This window comes from Hyperoodon ampullatus (genome assembly GCF_949752795.1).
Source record: "Hyperoodon ampullatus genome assembly, chromosome: 7".
NCBI lineage: Eukaryota > Metazoa > Chordata > Mammalia > Artiodactyla > Ziphiidae > Hyperoodon > Hyperoodon ampullatus.
In genome coordinates, this window is record NC_136920.1 from 61,267,539 (window position 1) to 61,281,036 (window position 13,498).

At 36.1% G+C, this 13,498-nt stretch overlaps 1 protein-coding gene across 1 annotated transcript in view; it reads left to right on the forward strand.

Annotated features, from left to right (window-relative positions):
* RRM1 (ribonucleotide reductase catalytic subunit M1) overlaps window positions 1-13,498 on the forward strand; it is a gene marked incomplete at its 5' end in the record, with an annotated part of 37,879 nt that overhangs the window by 9,398 nt on the left and 14,983 nt on the right. Inside the window, 7 exons of the mRNA XM_079708188.1 lie at window positions 122-299; window positions 1,398-1,498; window positions 3,247-3,306; window positions 4,157-4,196; window positions 4,454-4,616; window positions 9,217-9,358; window positions 11,055-11,138. Coding sequence (XP_079564314.1) covers window positions 122-299; window positions 1,398-1,498; window positions 3,247-3,306; window positions 4,157-4,196; window positions 4,454-4,616; window positions 9,217-9,358; window positions 11,055-11,138 — 768 coding nt within the window. The remainder of the gene's footprint in view (window positions 1-121; window positions 300-1,397; window positions 1,499-3,246; window positions 3,307-4,156; window positions 4,197-4,453; window positions 4,617-9,216; window positions 9,359-11,054; window positions 11,139-13,498) is intronic.

Consider the following 13,498-nt stretch of genomic DNA (forward strand, 5'->3'; position numbering starts at 1 on the left):
TTTTTCATAAAAGGAAGTTGTCTTTTATTTTGATATAAATTGATTGTTTTCTTCATTGCTCTCTTAAGGAAGCTGTTGGTTCTTGGGAAAGCATAAGTAATTCTTGGCTTTGCTTTTATAGGCTCAGATCACCATGAAAGTAATCCAAGGCTTATACAGTGGGGTCACTACTGTGGAACTAGATACTTTGGCTGCTGAAACAGCTGCGACCTTGACTACTAAGCACCCTGACTATGCCATCCTGGCAGCAAGGATTGCCGTCTCTAACTTGCACAAAGAAACAAAGAAAGTATTCAGTGGTGAGTCTAGAGGAAAAAGTTAGAAAGAATTTAGTATTCTCAGAAAATTTATAAGGGTACTAGAATGAAACCTTGAGTGTCAAAAAGAGAAGTTCCATCTTGTTTAAAAAAGCAAAGTGTGCAGGTTAGTGGCAGAGGGAGACTAGAACTTCCTATTTCTCCATGCTGCTGACCTGCTGCATGGAAGGGTCAGTGGATACTTTTCTTTATCTTTTTGTTTCTTTTTTCTTTTTTTTTTGAAACCCATCTTTAGATGCTTGGTGGTGGTGTGGTTGGAAAAAAGAATAATATTTATTGATAATTTCTGGGTTAAACAAAGTGTTACAGTCAGTCTTTTGTCACCATTAGTCAGCACTCCCATTTTATAGCTCAGTGAATGTGGGCAAAGGAAGGTTAAATAATCTGTTAGGTATATAAAAAGTGGTATATAAGAAGTCAGCTGGTAGACTGAGAGTAGAAATCTTTCAGCTTTCAATTCGAGATCTGTTATATGGGGACTTAAACATTATATCTCCCTCTTCAGTAGATTTATTGTAAAGAGATCAGTTCTCCCCAAATTGACTATGGATTTAAGTCAAATTCAGTCAGAATGCCAGCTTTGCGTATATGTGTATTATATGTATAAATGCAGAGGACTAAATACTGCTGTGATGTCTGGAAGAGAGAGGGCTTATTACTAAATGTGCATTTATAGAAGTAAAATACCTGGGATGATAGGTTTTGAATTTTAAGTTGAGTTTCTGTTTTGTTAGGATAAAAAAACTTGAGAAGAGGTTATAATTTCTGTTTTTCTTTATTTTCAACCAGCAATTCTCCATGGGGTTATATGTCAGAATCATCTGGCAGTCTTTTTCAAACTACAGGAGCCTATGCTCACTCTAACTCTGGAAGATTGTTTCCTTATTTAGCTTATAAATATATAAATTTCCTTATATATTTATTAAACGTGTGTATGTTCATTGAGCACTTTCTGTGCTAGGTACTAAGGTGGGTTGGGATGAAAAACGGTTGAGAACCACTGTTTTAAACTGTTACCTGAAGATTGAATTAGCTGTTAAGTGATTTTGATATTTTAATTTTCTGTTGTTTTGTTTTTAGATGTAATGGAAGACCTCTTCAACTACATAAATCCACATAATGGCCAACACTCTCCCATGGTGGCCAAGTCAACAGTGGATATTGTTTTGGCCAATAAAGATGTATGTATAATGCTTTTCTGGTGAAAAATTTTTTATAGATTCTTTTTTTTAAGACAATAAGCACATTTAAAAAAATGTAAACACTACAATAGATAGAGGTAAAAAGTAATTCTTTCTGCTTCTCTGAATCCTAGTTTTCCTCTCTAGAAACAGCAACATTTTGTCATTTTAAAATGTATTTTTCCAGAGCTGTTCTATAATACACATATGTGTACCTTTATTTTTCCTTTTAGTGGTAGTGTACTGTGCATACTATTCTTTCTGTTACTTTTTCACTTGCAAGTATATCTTAGAGATAGTTCTTTATTAGCATTTATTAATTACCTGCATAGAATTCCATTCTATAGCTGTATCATCATTATACATATATGTAAGAATTGCTCTAGTGATGAATATTTGTTTTCCATTTTTCACTGCAGTGAATATCCTTGTATGGTAGTGCTTTACTTGTAGATGAGTGTATTGGTAAGGTAAATCCCTTAAGTGGAATTGCTGAGCCAAAGAGTATGTACATTTAAAATTTTAGTAGACATTGCTAAACCGACTTCCAAAAAGGTGGTTCAGGTAAAATTTTGAAAGATCTTCTTGCTCAGCAACTTAAAAATTATCCATTTGTGTTTCAACCCCTTTCTTAACTACATCCCAGAGAACAGAAGGGAAAAGATGGGTAGGTCCAGCCAGCGCTTTTGCACACAGGATTTATCTACCATGGATATCTGCATATACATTAGAACCACTTTTAATTGTAGGTAATAGAATGATTAGTCGGCTGTCTCTAAATATGTATCTGATGTTAAGGAGACTGAGAGAAAACTGAGTTGTGTGTTGTTCATATGTATAATCTTGAAGACAGGTGAAAAACAAAAATAAAATGATGACAGCAAAAACCTGTATCTAAAAAATAAATATTGATAATCAAGTATTTCAGTTCTCCATTATTCATGCAAGGCCCCTACCTGTCTTTGGCAACAAAGATGCCCTTAAAAATTTAAGAGGAAGGGAAGAGTTTTGTATAGATTTTTCAAGTCCTTGGACATGGATCCTTATATGGAAATACTGATAGTATTTTGAAAGACTGGCTCCACATTTCTCTATCCAAAATGATTATTTGTACCTAATTGCTTTTGTTTTCTTTAAATGACTCTATAGCCTACAAAAGCTTGTAACAATGGCCAGTTCTGCTTTAAAATATTACTGTCACAGCAGTAGTTTGTTTAAAACCTGTTAAAGGACCATGGATTTGATGAGCCTTAGAATTAACATAATTATTTATCTTATATATTGTTATGTGCAGTTTAAAATGGAAGATAAAAATACATATTAGTAATTATATGGCTCCGATACTTTTGGAGTAATAGCTAATCTAAAAACATGTTTAAGGGTGATAATATAGTCCCTTTTATGCTCATATTCTTTCCCTCTTCAGAGATGTACTGTAAACATAATAGGGAAAGTTTGGTAAGTCACATATATATTTTTACTTATATACAACTTATACTTACATGTTTTCTTCTAGTCCTTTAATGTACATGTTTTTAAACCTAATTAGGATACTCAATTTATATAATTTTTTTTTTCTTGACATCAGGTATGGATTTCTATTCTGCAACAGTAATACTTAGTGTTATCTCTTTTATATTCTATGTCAATTTTAATTCTGGAGTCAGGGCTGAAAGATACCAGAGTTTGTGAAAATAAATCTAATTATCTTAATTATGGGTTTTTTTTTTTTTTTTTACCTTCACCAGCGCCTGAATTCTGCCATTATCTATGATCGAGATTTCTCTTATAATTACTTTGGCTTTAAGGTAAATAATGGGTTTCAAATGAGTGGGAATTCCTCCTTGAATCAGGAAATACAGGTTTTTGTTTATGTTTTAGTGATACAATTATAGGGGTAGTAATTTGTTGGGAGTTGGGGGACCTGTGGGATTAGTGGGGTTAGGGTGGTGGTGGTTGTTTGAATTAAGGAAAGATAGCTTATTCATTTGCAATTTTCAAATTTTCCAAATATTACTTCTGGATACCTTTGGAGTTATACAGGTAATTTGCCAGAATGATTCTATATTCTACTGTTTATGCAACAACTGTTTATTGAATTCCTACTGTGTGCCAAGTGCTTTTCTAAGTACTCTTGTGTTGATAAACAGTATTTTGTAGTGCTTGAGAACATGAATGTTGGTGTCAGACCACCTGGGTTCAAATCTCTGCTCCATTTCTTATTAGCGAGATACTTAATCTCTCTGTCCTCAGTTTCCTCATCTTTAGAATGGGGATAATAATAAAATTTCAACAGCAAATTCTCTTGAGGAGTGAGTGTGTGTGTTGCTTTGATCAATGCCTAGCCTCTTATAAGCACTTCATAAATGTTAACCATTATGATGTGGTAATGAATACTACAACTTCTGCTATTAACATTACACATAATAATATAGAGCTGGCTTTTTCCAGAAATTTTCAGGCAGTCTTTTCCAAAACAAATAGCCAATTGATAATGTTCCAAGCTAAAGCTAGTAAAACGAAATATGCTATTCTTGTCATTTAAGATTATATTAAAAATGGAAAAGATTTAAATAGATTGCCTTATTGTGAATGATATATCTACTATGTCTTTAAAAACTATGCTCTGGAAGTTTTTTGTTGTTTTGCTTTTTCTAGACGCTGGAGCGATCCTATTTGTTGAAGATCAGTGGAAAAGGTGAGACATGAATGTGTTTGTGTGTTACATTTTCTATTCATTATATTGAAAATAGAGCTTTGAACTATTAGCCTTAGCACTTCTATTTAAACTCTAACATTTTAAACTTTAGGTTTAGTTTATGAATAATTTTGCTGCTTCTTGGTGTAAAATTTTTAAAATTGTCTTTTGGTGTTCCTTTTTTTGACTCAAGTACATATCTCAGCCTAGTTTTTCTCACATGTCCCATTATGTGAAAATTCCTCTTTTGTTTTTAGTGGCTGAAAGACCACAGCATATGTTGATGAGGGTATCTGTGGGCATTCACAAAGAAGATATTGATGCTGCTATTGAAACATACAACCTTCTTTCTGAGAAGTGGTTTACCCATGCCTCTCCCACTCTCTTCAATGCTGGCACCAACCGCCCACAACTTTCTAGGTATGTGTCATCTATAGTCGCTTTTAATGTTCTGAAATGCTTTTGCTAGGGAAATAAACCTTGACCTGAAGAAACTAGGCAGTTCATCACATAAAAATTAATTTGATATACATTTTTTTTTTTTTTTTTTTTTTTGCGGTACACGGGCCTCTCACTTTTGTGGCCTCTCCCGTTGCGGAGCACAGGCTCCGGACGCGCAGGCTCGGCGGCCATGGCTCACGGGCCCAGCCCCTCCACAGCATGTGGGATCTTCCCGGACCGGGGCATGAACCCGTGTCCCCTGCATTGGCAGGCGGACTCTCAACCACTGCGCCACCAGAGAAGCCCTGATATACATTTAATCACTCTTGTTCTGATTAAATGAGATTTACTTGCTGGAAAGCTCATTTACTGCAATGTGGTAAATGAATTGAAGAGAGACAAATGCCGATAATGAAATTTTAAACATGATTGTGGTGATGGTTGTACAACTCTGTGAATATACTAAAGACCATTAATTGTACACTTTAAATGGGGAATTGTGTGGTATGTAAATTATATCTCAATAAAGTTTTTTTTTTTAAAGTAAATACTCACAGTAATTAGAGGACTCTAATCGTAGTCTGTATGAGAGATTATGGTATTTTGGGTTAGGGAGGTGAAAGTAGAGATTGAGAGAAATAGACAAATTCAGGAGATTTGGGAGGTAAAACTGATAGAATTTGATGATTTGGGTATGAGTCAAGAGTGGTTCCTGAGTTTATGGGTAGAGTAACAGGATTTATTATGGTGCCATTTTCTGTGAAAGGAAACATTGGAACAGAGTCTGGTAATTTGTAAAAAAAAAAAAAAAAAAGACTAGTACACCCTAAGCAAGTTTGTTTTATTCGAGGAACTCAAGGATATGCTAACATCAAAAAGTGTATTAATGTAATTCATTGCACTAACATTTTATATCATTTAATACTTCGATAATACAAACACTAGCAAAATAGATATAGAAGATAACTTCCTTTATTTGGTAAAAGGTAATCCACTAAAAACTTAGATCTGTCGGACCTCTGTTTTCAGCATTGTAGTGGAGGCCTGAGCCAGCATTGTAAGATAAGAAAAAATAAGATTGGAAATGAGGGAACGAAACTGTAATGATTCCTGAAGAGCATCTACAGACAAATTATTAGAATTAAAAAGAGATTTCAGCAGAATATCTGGATGTAAATTCAACATAAATTAATCAGTTTGAGTGTCTGTATTTTAGCTGTTAGAAGATTTAAGTTTAAAACATATCATAATACTGGAAGGTACCCAAGAATAAATCTAATGAAAGGTGTGTAAGGCTTTTAAGGAAAAAATTCTAAAACGTAATTGAAGGACATTAAAAAACAAATAAATGGAGAGTGATCTTATATTCATAAATGGATTTAATATTGTAACAATGTCAGTTTTTCCCAAGTTAATCTATAGTTTCAGTGTAATTCCAGTCAGAATTTCAACATGCTGATTCTAAAATTTATATGGAAGAGCAAAATGCTAAGAATAATCTAGTGCTGCTCAAAGATATCAGGTCCTAATCCCTGGAACCTGTAAATGTTACTTTATAAGGAAAACAGTCTTTGCAGTTATGATTAAAAAAGATCTTGACATAGGGAGATTATTCTGAATTATTCAGGTGGGCCCTGAATCCAGTAAAAAATATCCTTATAAGAGAGAGGTTGAGGGAGATATGATACATACAGAAGAAAAGAAGGCAGTGTGTAGATAGAGGCAGAAATTGGAGTGATGTGGCTACAAGCCAAGGATCCACCAGAAGCTGGAAGAGGCAAGGAATATATTCTCCCCTAGAGCCTCTGGAGGAATGTTCTTGATTTTGACCCAGTGAAACTGTTGTTGAACTTCTGGCCTCCTGAACTGTGAGAGAATAAATTTCTATATTAAGCCACTGAGTTAGTGGTGTTTGTTAGGACAGCTACAGGAAACTAATATAAATAACAAGATAGTTTTGAAGAAAAAGTCCTACAAGATTTCAAGACCACTATAAACCCATGTTTTGTCTATCCCAGAGTAAATACCATACTTTGTGATATTTACTCTGGGATAGTGTAGTATTTGCTCTGGCCACTGGAACATAACAGAGGGCTCAAAGAGAGATTCAGGCTTATATGGGAACTTGATGAATAACAGGGTGTCATTGGATTTCATTGGGAAAACAGTGCTAAGGAAATTGGTTATCCTATGGGGAAAAGTATAATTAGATTTCCCTTCTTCATGCCATATATAGAAATAAATTCAAGAGAATGTGAAAGTAAAATCTTTTAGAAGAACATATAGAGAAAATAAATACTTTCCTCCCCACTTTTTAATATGAATTTCAAACATTCAGAAAATTTAAAGAAAAGGACAGTGAACTCCACCCATGCACTCACTTCTGCCTAGATAAAAAAATTACTAACATTTTGCCATATAGATTTTTTTTTTTTTTTTTTTTTTTCCGGTACGTGGGCCTCTCACTGCTGTGGCCTCTCCCGCCGCGGAGCACAGGCTCCGGACGCGCAGGCTCAGCGGCCATGGCTCACGGGCCCAGCCGCTCCGCAGCATGTGGGATCCTTCCGGACCGGGGCACGAACCCGTACCCCCCGCATCGGCAGGCGGACTCTCAACCACCGCGCCACCAGGGAAGCCCAATATAGATGTATTTTTATCTTTAAAATTAAAAAAAATTTTTTTTTTGGCTGAGTCATTTGAAAGTGAGCTGCAGACATCATGACTATCAACCTACATCTTGATAGATTATATATGACCTCAGAGTAGTGAAGGATTTCTTAAAATAGATATAATAAGCAAACAATATAAGGAAAAATTGACTACATTAAAATTTAAAACTTCTGTGAACCAAATACCTTGAAAAAAGTTTCAGACTGGGAGAAGATATTTGCAATGTATGTTAACTGTTGAAGGATTATAAGAAAAAGACACAAAACGAAATAGAAACATGGGCTAATTTGTAGAAGAAACTGATTGGCTAATAAACACGTGAGATGATAAACTTTGTTGGTGATTAAGAAGATGAAAGTTAACATCATAATGAGATATTTCATACCCAACAGATTGATACAAATTAAAAGGCTGATAATAGTATTGGTAAGAATGTGGAACATAGGGAACTCTCATGCATTGCTAGATGGAGTATACTTACCCATTCACTTTGGAGAATCTTTAGTAAAGTGGAGCACATGCATATCTTTTGACCCAGAAATTCTTCTCCTAGGTTTTTTTTTTTTTTTAAACCATCTAATTATGAATTTACTTATTTATTTTTGCTGTGTTGGGTCTTTGTTTCTGTGTGAGGGCTTTCTCTAGTTGCGGCAAGTGGGGACCAGTCTTCATCGCGGTGCGCGGGCCTCTCACTATCGTGGCCTCTCTTGTTGCGGAGCACAGGCTCCAGACGCGCAGGCTCAGTAGTTGTGGCTCACGGACCTAGTTGCTCCGCGGCATGTGGGATCTTCCCGGACCAGGGCTCGAAACCATGTCCCCTGCATTGGCAGGCAGATTCTCAACCACTGAGCCACCAGGGAAGCCCCTCTCCTAGGTTTATACCCTATAGAAATCCTTAGACATAAGCACAAGGAGATATGTTTAAGAACTTTCACAGCAGCATTGTTTAGAATAGCAAACAAATTGGAAATAATCCAAATGTCCACCAGTAGGCAAATGGACAAATATATTGGTGTATTCATACAATGGAATACCTTACAGAGTGAAAATAAACTAGTCCTATATGTATCAGTAGGAATGAATCTCTAACACAGTATTGAGTTAAATAAAAGTGGGTTACAGAGAGATAAATTAATATGGAACCAGAAATTTAAAAAATGTGGAACATATGTCAGTGCTAAAAGAACGTAGAAAGGCATGGAAATGGTATATGATTGTAATTAGGTTATATTTGTAGTATCTTATTTCTTGAGGTAGGTGGTAAGTACAAAGTATATGTTATATTATTCTCTGTGCCTTTCTGAATGTCTGAATATTTAATATAAAAAGTCAACAGAGTCCATCTGATTGGTTGAATATTTAAGTTAGTGAAGGGATCATTGGAAGACTAAGGTTCCTGGGGTAGGAGGATAAGATCCAAAGCACAGGTAGAAGGATTGTCTTCAAAAAGACTGGAAGGAAGCTAAATTTTGATGGACATACCAAATTTGGTTCAGTATTGGATAGGTGGGTTTTTTTTCATAAATGTTTAATTTTTCTTGGCTTACTAATAGGTTGAAAAGGTGTTATGTATGCTTAGGAATTTACATGAGAAAATGTTATAATGGCACATTTACAGTCTGGTGAACATGGAAGCTAATATTTTTAGACTTATCTCTAAGCCTTCCTTCCAGGCTTAGAATCTAGGGTAGGCAGCAAGGTGACCTTAAAACAATATATGTTGATATATCTTATTGTGTTATATCCAGTAAAAAGTTTTGTTTTGTGTTTTTCCTTCTAAAAACCCGTAGGAATTTTGTAAGCTTCAGATTGTTTATTTGCCTAACTTACTGTCTTTGGATTATATAATCATTTTTTGATTCTGCTTTGCTTCGGTTCCTTGCTGAGTTGTGACTTTTTTCCCCTGTAGCTGTTTCCTTCTGAGTATGAAAGATGATAGCATTGAAGGCATTTATGACACTCTAAAGCAGTGTGCATTGATATCCAAGTCGGCTGGGGGAATTGGTGTTGCTGTGAGTTGTATTCGAGCTACTGGCAGCTACATTGCTGGGGTAAGCCTCTGTTGTGTGACTAAAAGTGTATAGGCTTAGGGGGATTCAACTCCATAAGCAACCAGGCTTGTGATTGAGAGGGCATTTGCTGGGGCTTGGGAGACATGGATCTCTGTTAATTACTTGCTGGCTGTGTGACTTAGACTGAGTAATTTCACTACTTCTGGTCTCATTTTCATCTGTCTTATTAGAGGTTGATTAGATGGTCTCTAGGGTCAGATTTTGGAATCCTGATTTATTTTAGCAATAATGATAGCGTTATTATTATTCATTGCTCACTACATGCTGAATCTGTTGTAAAAGTTTTATGTGAATTACACATTTAACCCTTACTGCAACCTCATGAGATAGATATCATTACAGACACAGTAAACTTTATTCCTTACAGTAACTTTGTGGGTATAGCCACAGTCTTCATTTGATAAGTGAGGAAGCTGAAGCTTAGAAAGTTAAATTACTTCCAGAGATTAGTCACTTAATATGTGATAGAGCCAAGATTCAAGTTTTAAACATTGTCACTTTATGAGGTAAATTTCATCTCTTCTAGTTCACTATTCACTGGGAGTCAAGATCATGGTTTTGGGTAGAATCTAAAAAATAATACAAATGGATGTATATGCAAAACAGAAACAGACTCACAGATAAAGAAAACAAACTTGTGGTTACCGAAGGCGAGAGAGAAGGAGGGAGGGACAAATTAGGGGCATGGGATTAACAGATACAAACTGCTATATATTAAAATAGATAAGCAACCAGGGTATACTGTATAGGACAGGGAATTATACCCATTATATTGTAATAACCTATAATGGAGTATAATATGCAAAAATGCTGAATCACTGTGCTGTACACCTGAAACTAACTATTGTAAATCAACCATGCTTCAATTAGAAAAAAAAAAGAAAAAAAAAGGTAATCGTTTTGGGTAAGTCCTGGATTTAAATCCTATCTTCACTACTTACTAGTAGTGTGGCCTAGTGCAAGTTATTTTACATCTCTGAGTTTGTTTCCTTCTCTGTAAGGTGAAGAAAATATCTAACCCTATAGAATAAAGTTAAGAGTCCAGAAGAAAACCATTCCATTACGTGGTGTTCATTACATAATAGTAGGGCGAGCCATTGCTCACTTATCTTTCTAGGCTGTTTAAAGGCTTGCCTTGGGGTTAGAAGGATTATTTTAAAAATTTGATGAGGTATCTTTTAGTCTTAGGAGTTTATGTATTTTTTTTCATCTTCATTTTAGAATCCATTTATTGCTGAGAATCTCCATTTACCTTATTGTCTTGATTTATCCATTGCATATAATTCTTATTGTAAATTGCCTTGAATTCTTTTGGGAAAAAGATACTGCAGTAGCGTTTTTACTCTACCCAAAGTATTTCTTTATATTATGACCTTTTGAACGTGTGGGGTTTAAATTTAGCTATCCTGATTTTGGATTCTTTTGACTTGTAGTTGTTATTTCTCATTGTAAATTAGAGATGCCATGAAATAACTTTGTACATAATTGCAATTTATTCAGCAAAATTTTATTTTATGTTGGGCATTGTGTTTTTAAAGCAGAGGGAGAGATGGGAAGCAGATGAAACTGTAGACTGGGAGAGAGTGATTTGTCCACTGTTGAACCATTTTGTTCTTTTCCTTGCTGAGCCCCCTATTTCTCCTCCAGATGCCTTTATCCTCAGTTTCTCTTTCAGACTAATGGCAATTCCAATGGTCTTGTACCGATGTTGAGAGTATATAACAACACAGCTCGATATGTGGATCAAGGTGGAAACAAGGTATGCTCTGTTACTGAAAGTCCTAGAAACCAGAACTGAAAATCTTTTCTCATATATGCTTATAATAAGATGGCTCATTGTGTATGTTTCTAACAACTTTGCTTTTTTTCCACTTTTATGATCAATTTAATGAGTATAATTTTTACTTTTAAGTGTATACAATTGAAGTATACATTTTGATGATTTTGACAGATGTATATACTTGTGTAATCACACCAGTCAAGACATAGAACATTTCCATAACCCCAACATGTTTCCTCATGCACCTTTGTATTAATCACCTATCACTCCCACCAATACATACTTTATCCCTGGCTCCAGGCAGCCAGTGATTGAGTCAGCTGTCTTACGTGACAGTTTATTTGCAAGGAATTTCTAAAGTTGTGATTCATATTGATACCTAACCTTGAAAAAGGGTTGTAATATGTTTTCTGGGTTTTTCTTTAAAAAAAGAAAACAAAAACAGAAAACAAAACTCAGTCTATTTTATAGAGGGAAAAGTAAAGTTGAGAGTATTGGATCATTTATCCAATGTTATCAGCAGGATAGTTTGCAACTATCTAGCCTGTCTCTTATGGATATGTAGGCATAGTAATCACCTATTAGTTTATGAATTTCCTTCTGATGCACTTTAAAAAAATCTATGGTGGGGGCTTCCCTGGTGGCGCAGTGGTTGAGAGTCCGCCTGCCGATGCAGGGGACACGGGTTCGTGCCCCGGTCCAGGAAGATCCCACCTGCCGCGGAGCGGCTGGGCCCGTGAGCCATGGCCCCCGAGCCTGCGTGTCTGGAGCCTGTGCTCCGCAATGGGAGAGGCCACAACAGTGAGAGGCCCGTGTACCACACACACACACACACACAAAATCTATGGGGACATTAATAAGACATACCACCTTTTTGACCTTTTGAGCACAACATTATTGTCAAAGTTAAAGTGATTTTCTTTGGGCTTTACATACGTGTCACATAGTGTAAAGTGAGCTGGACGACTGCTGAAGTGGAAGCTCCATCCCTAGTTCACTGTGTCATTTTGGATAAATTATTTAGTCTTTCTTTTATTTTTCTTGTATTTTAAAAATAAATTTATTTATTTATTTTTGGCTGAGCTGGGCCTTTGTTGCTGCATGAGGGCTTTCTCTAGTTGCGGCGAGTGGGGGCTACTGTTTGTTGAGGTGTGTGGGTTTCTCATTGCGGTGGCTTCTCTTGTCGCAGAGCACGGGCTCCAGGCACGCGGGCTTCAGTAGTTGCAGCACGCGGGCTCAACAGTTGTGGCTCACGGGCTCTAGAGCGCAGGCTCAGTACTTGTGGCTCACGAGCTTAGTTGCTCTGCAGCATGTGGGATTTTCCCGGACCAGGGCTTGAACCCTTGTCCCCTACATTGGCAGGCGGATTCTCAACCACTGCACCACCAGGGAAGTCCTATTTAGTCTTTCTTGTTCCACATTTTCTTTATGTTAAATGCTCTTTTTTACTGCTAGAATTGTAAGAAAACTACTACTACTTTATATTTTTATAGTACTTTTATTTGTATTATCTCATTTAATTCATTAATTGTAGTGAAGATCCAAGAGATATTTTTTTTTCAGAACCAAGAAATTCATTTTTATTATTTATCTGTTAAAAAGAGGTTTTTTTTGTTTTGTTTTTTTGTTTTTTTTACAACTTTATTGGAGTATAATTGCTTCACAATGGTGTATTAATTTCTGCTTTATAACAAAGTGAATCAGTTATACATATACATCTGTTCCCATATCCCTTCCCTCTTGCATCTCCCTCCCTCCCACCCTCCCTATCCCACCCCTCCAGGCAGTCACAAAGCACCGAGCTGATCTCCCTGTGCTATGCAGCTGCTTCCCACTAGCTATCTACCTTACGTTTGGTAGTGTATATATGTCCATGCCTCTCTCTCGCTTTGTCACAGCTTACCCTTCCCCCTCCCCATATCCTCAAGTCCATTCTCAAGTAGGTCTGTGTCTTTATTCCTGTTTTACCCCTAGGTTCTTCATGACATTTTTTTTTCTTAAATTCCATATATATGTGTTAGCATACGGTATTTGTCTTTCTCTTTCTGACTTACTTCACTCTGTATGACAGACTCTAGGTCTATCCACCTCATTACAAATAGCTCAATTTCGTTTCTTTTTATGGCTGAGTAATATTCCATTGTATATATGTGCCACATCTTCTTTATCCATTCATCAGATGATGGACACTTAGGTTGTTTCCATCTCCGGGCTATTGTAAATAGAGCTGCAGTGAACATTTTGGTACATGACTCTTTTTGAATTATGGTTTTCTCAGGGTATATGCCTAGTAGTGGGATTGCTGGGTCATATGGTAGTTCCATTTTTAGTTTTTTAAG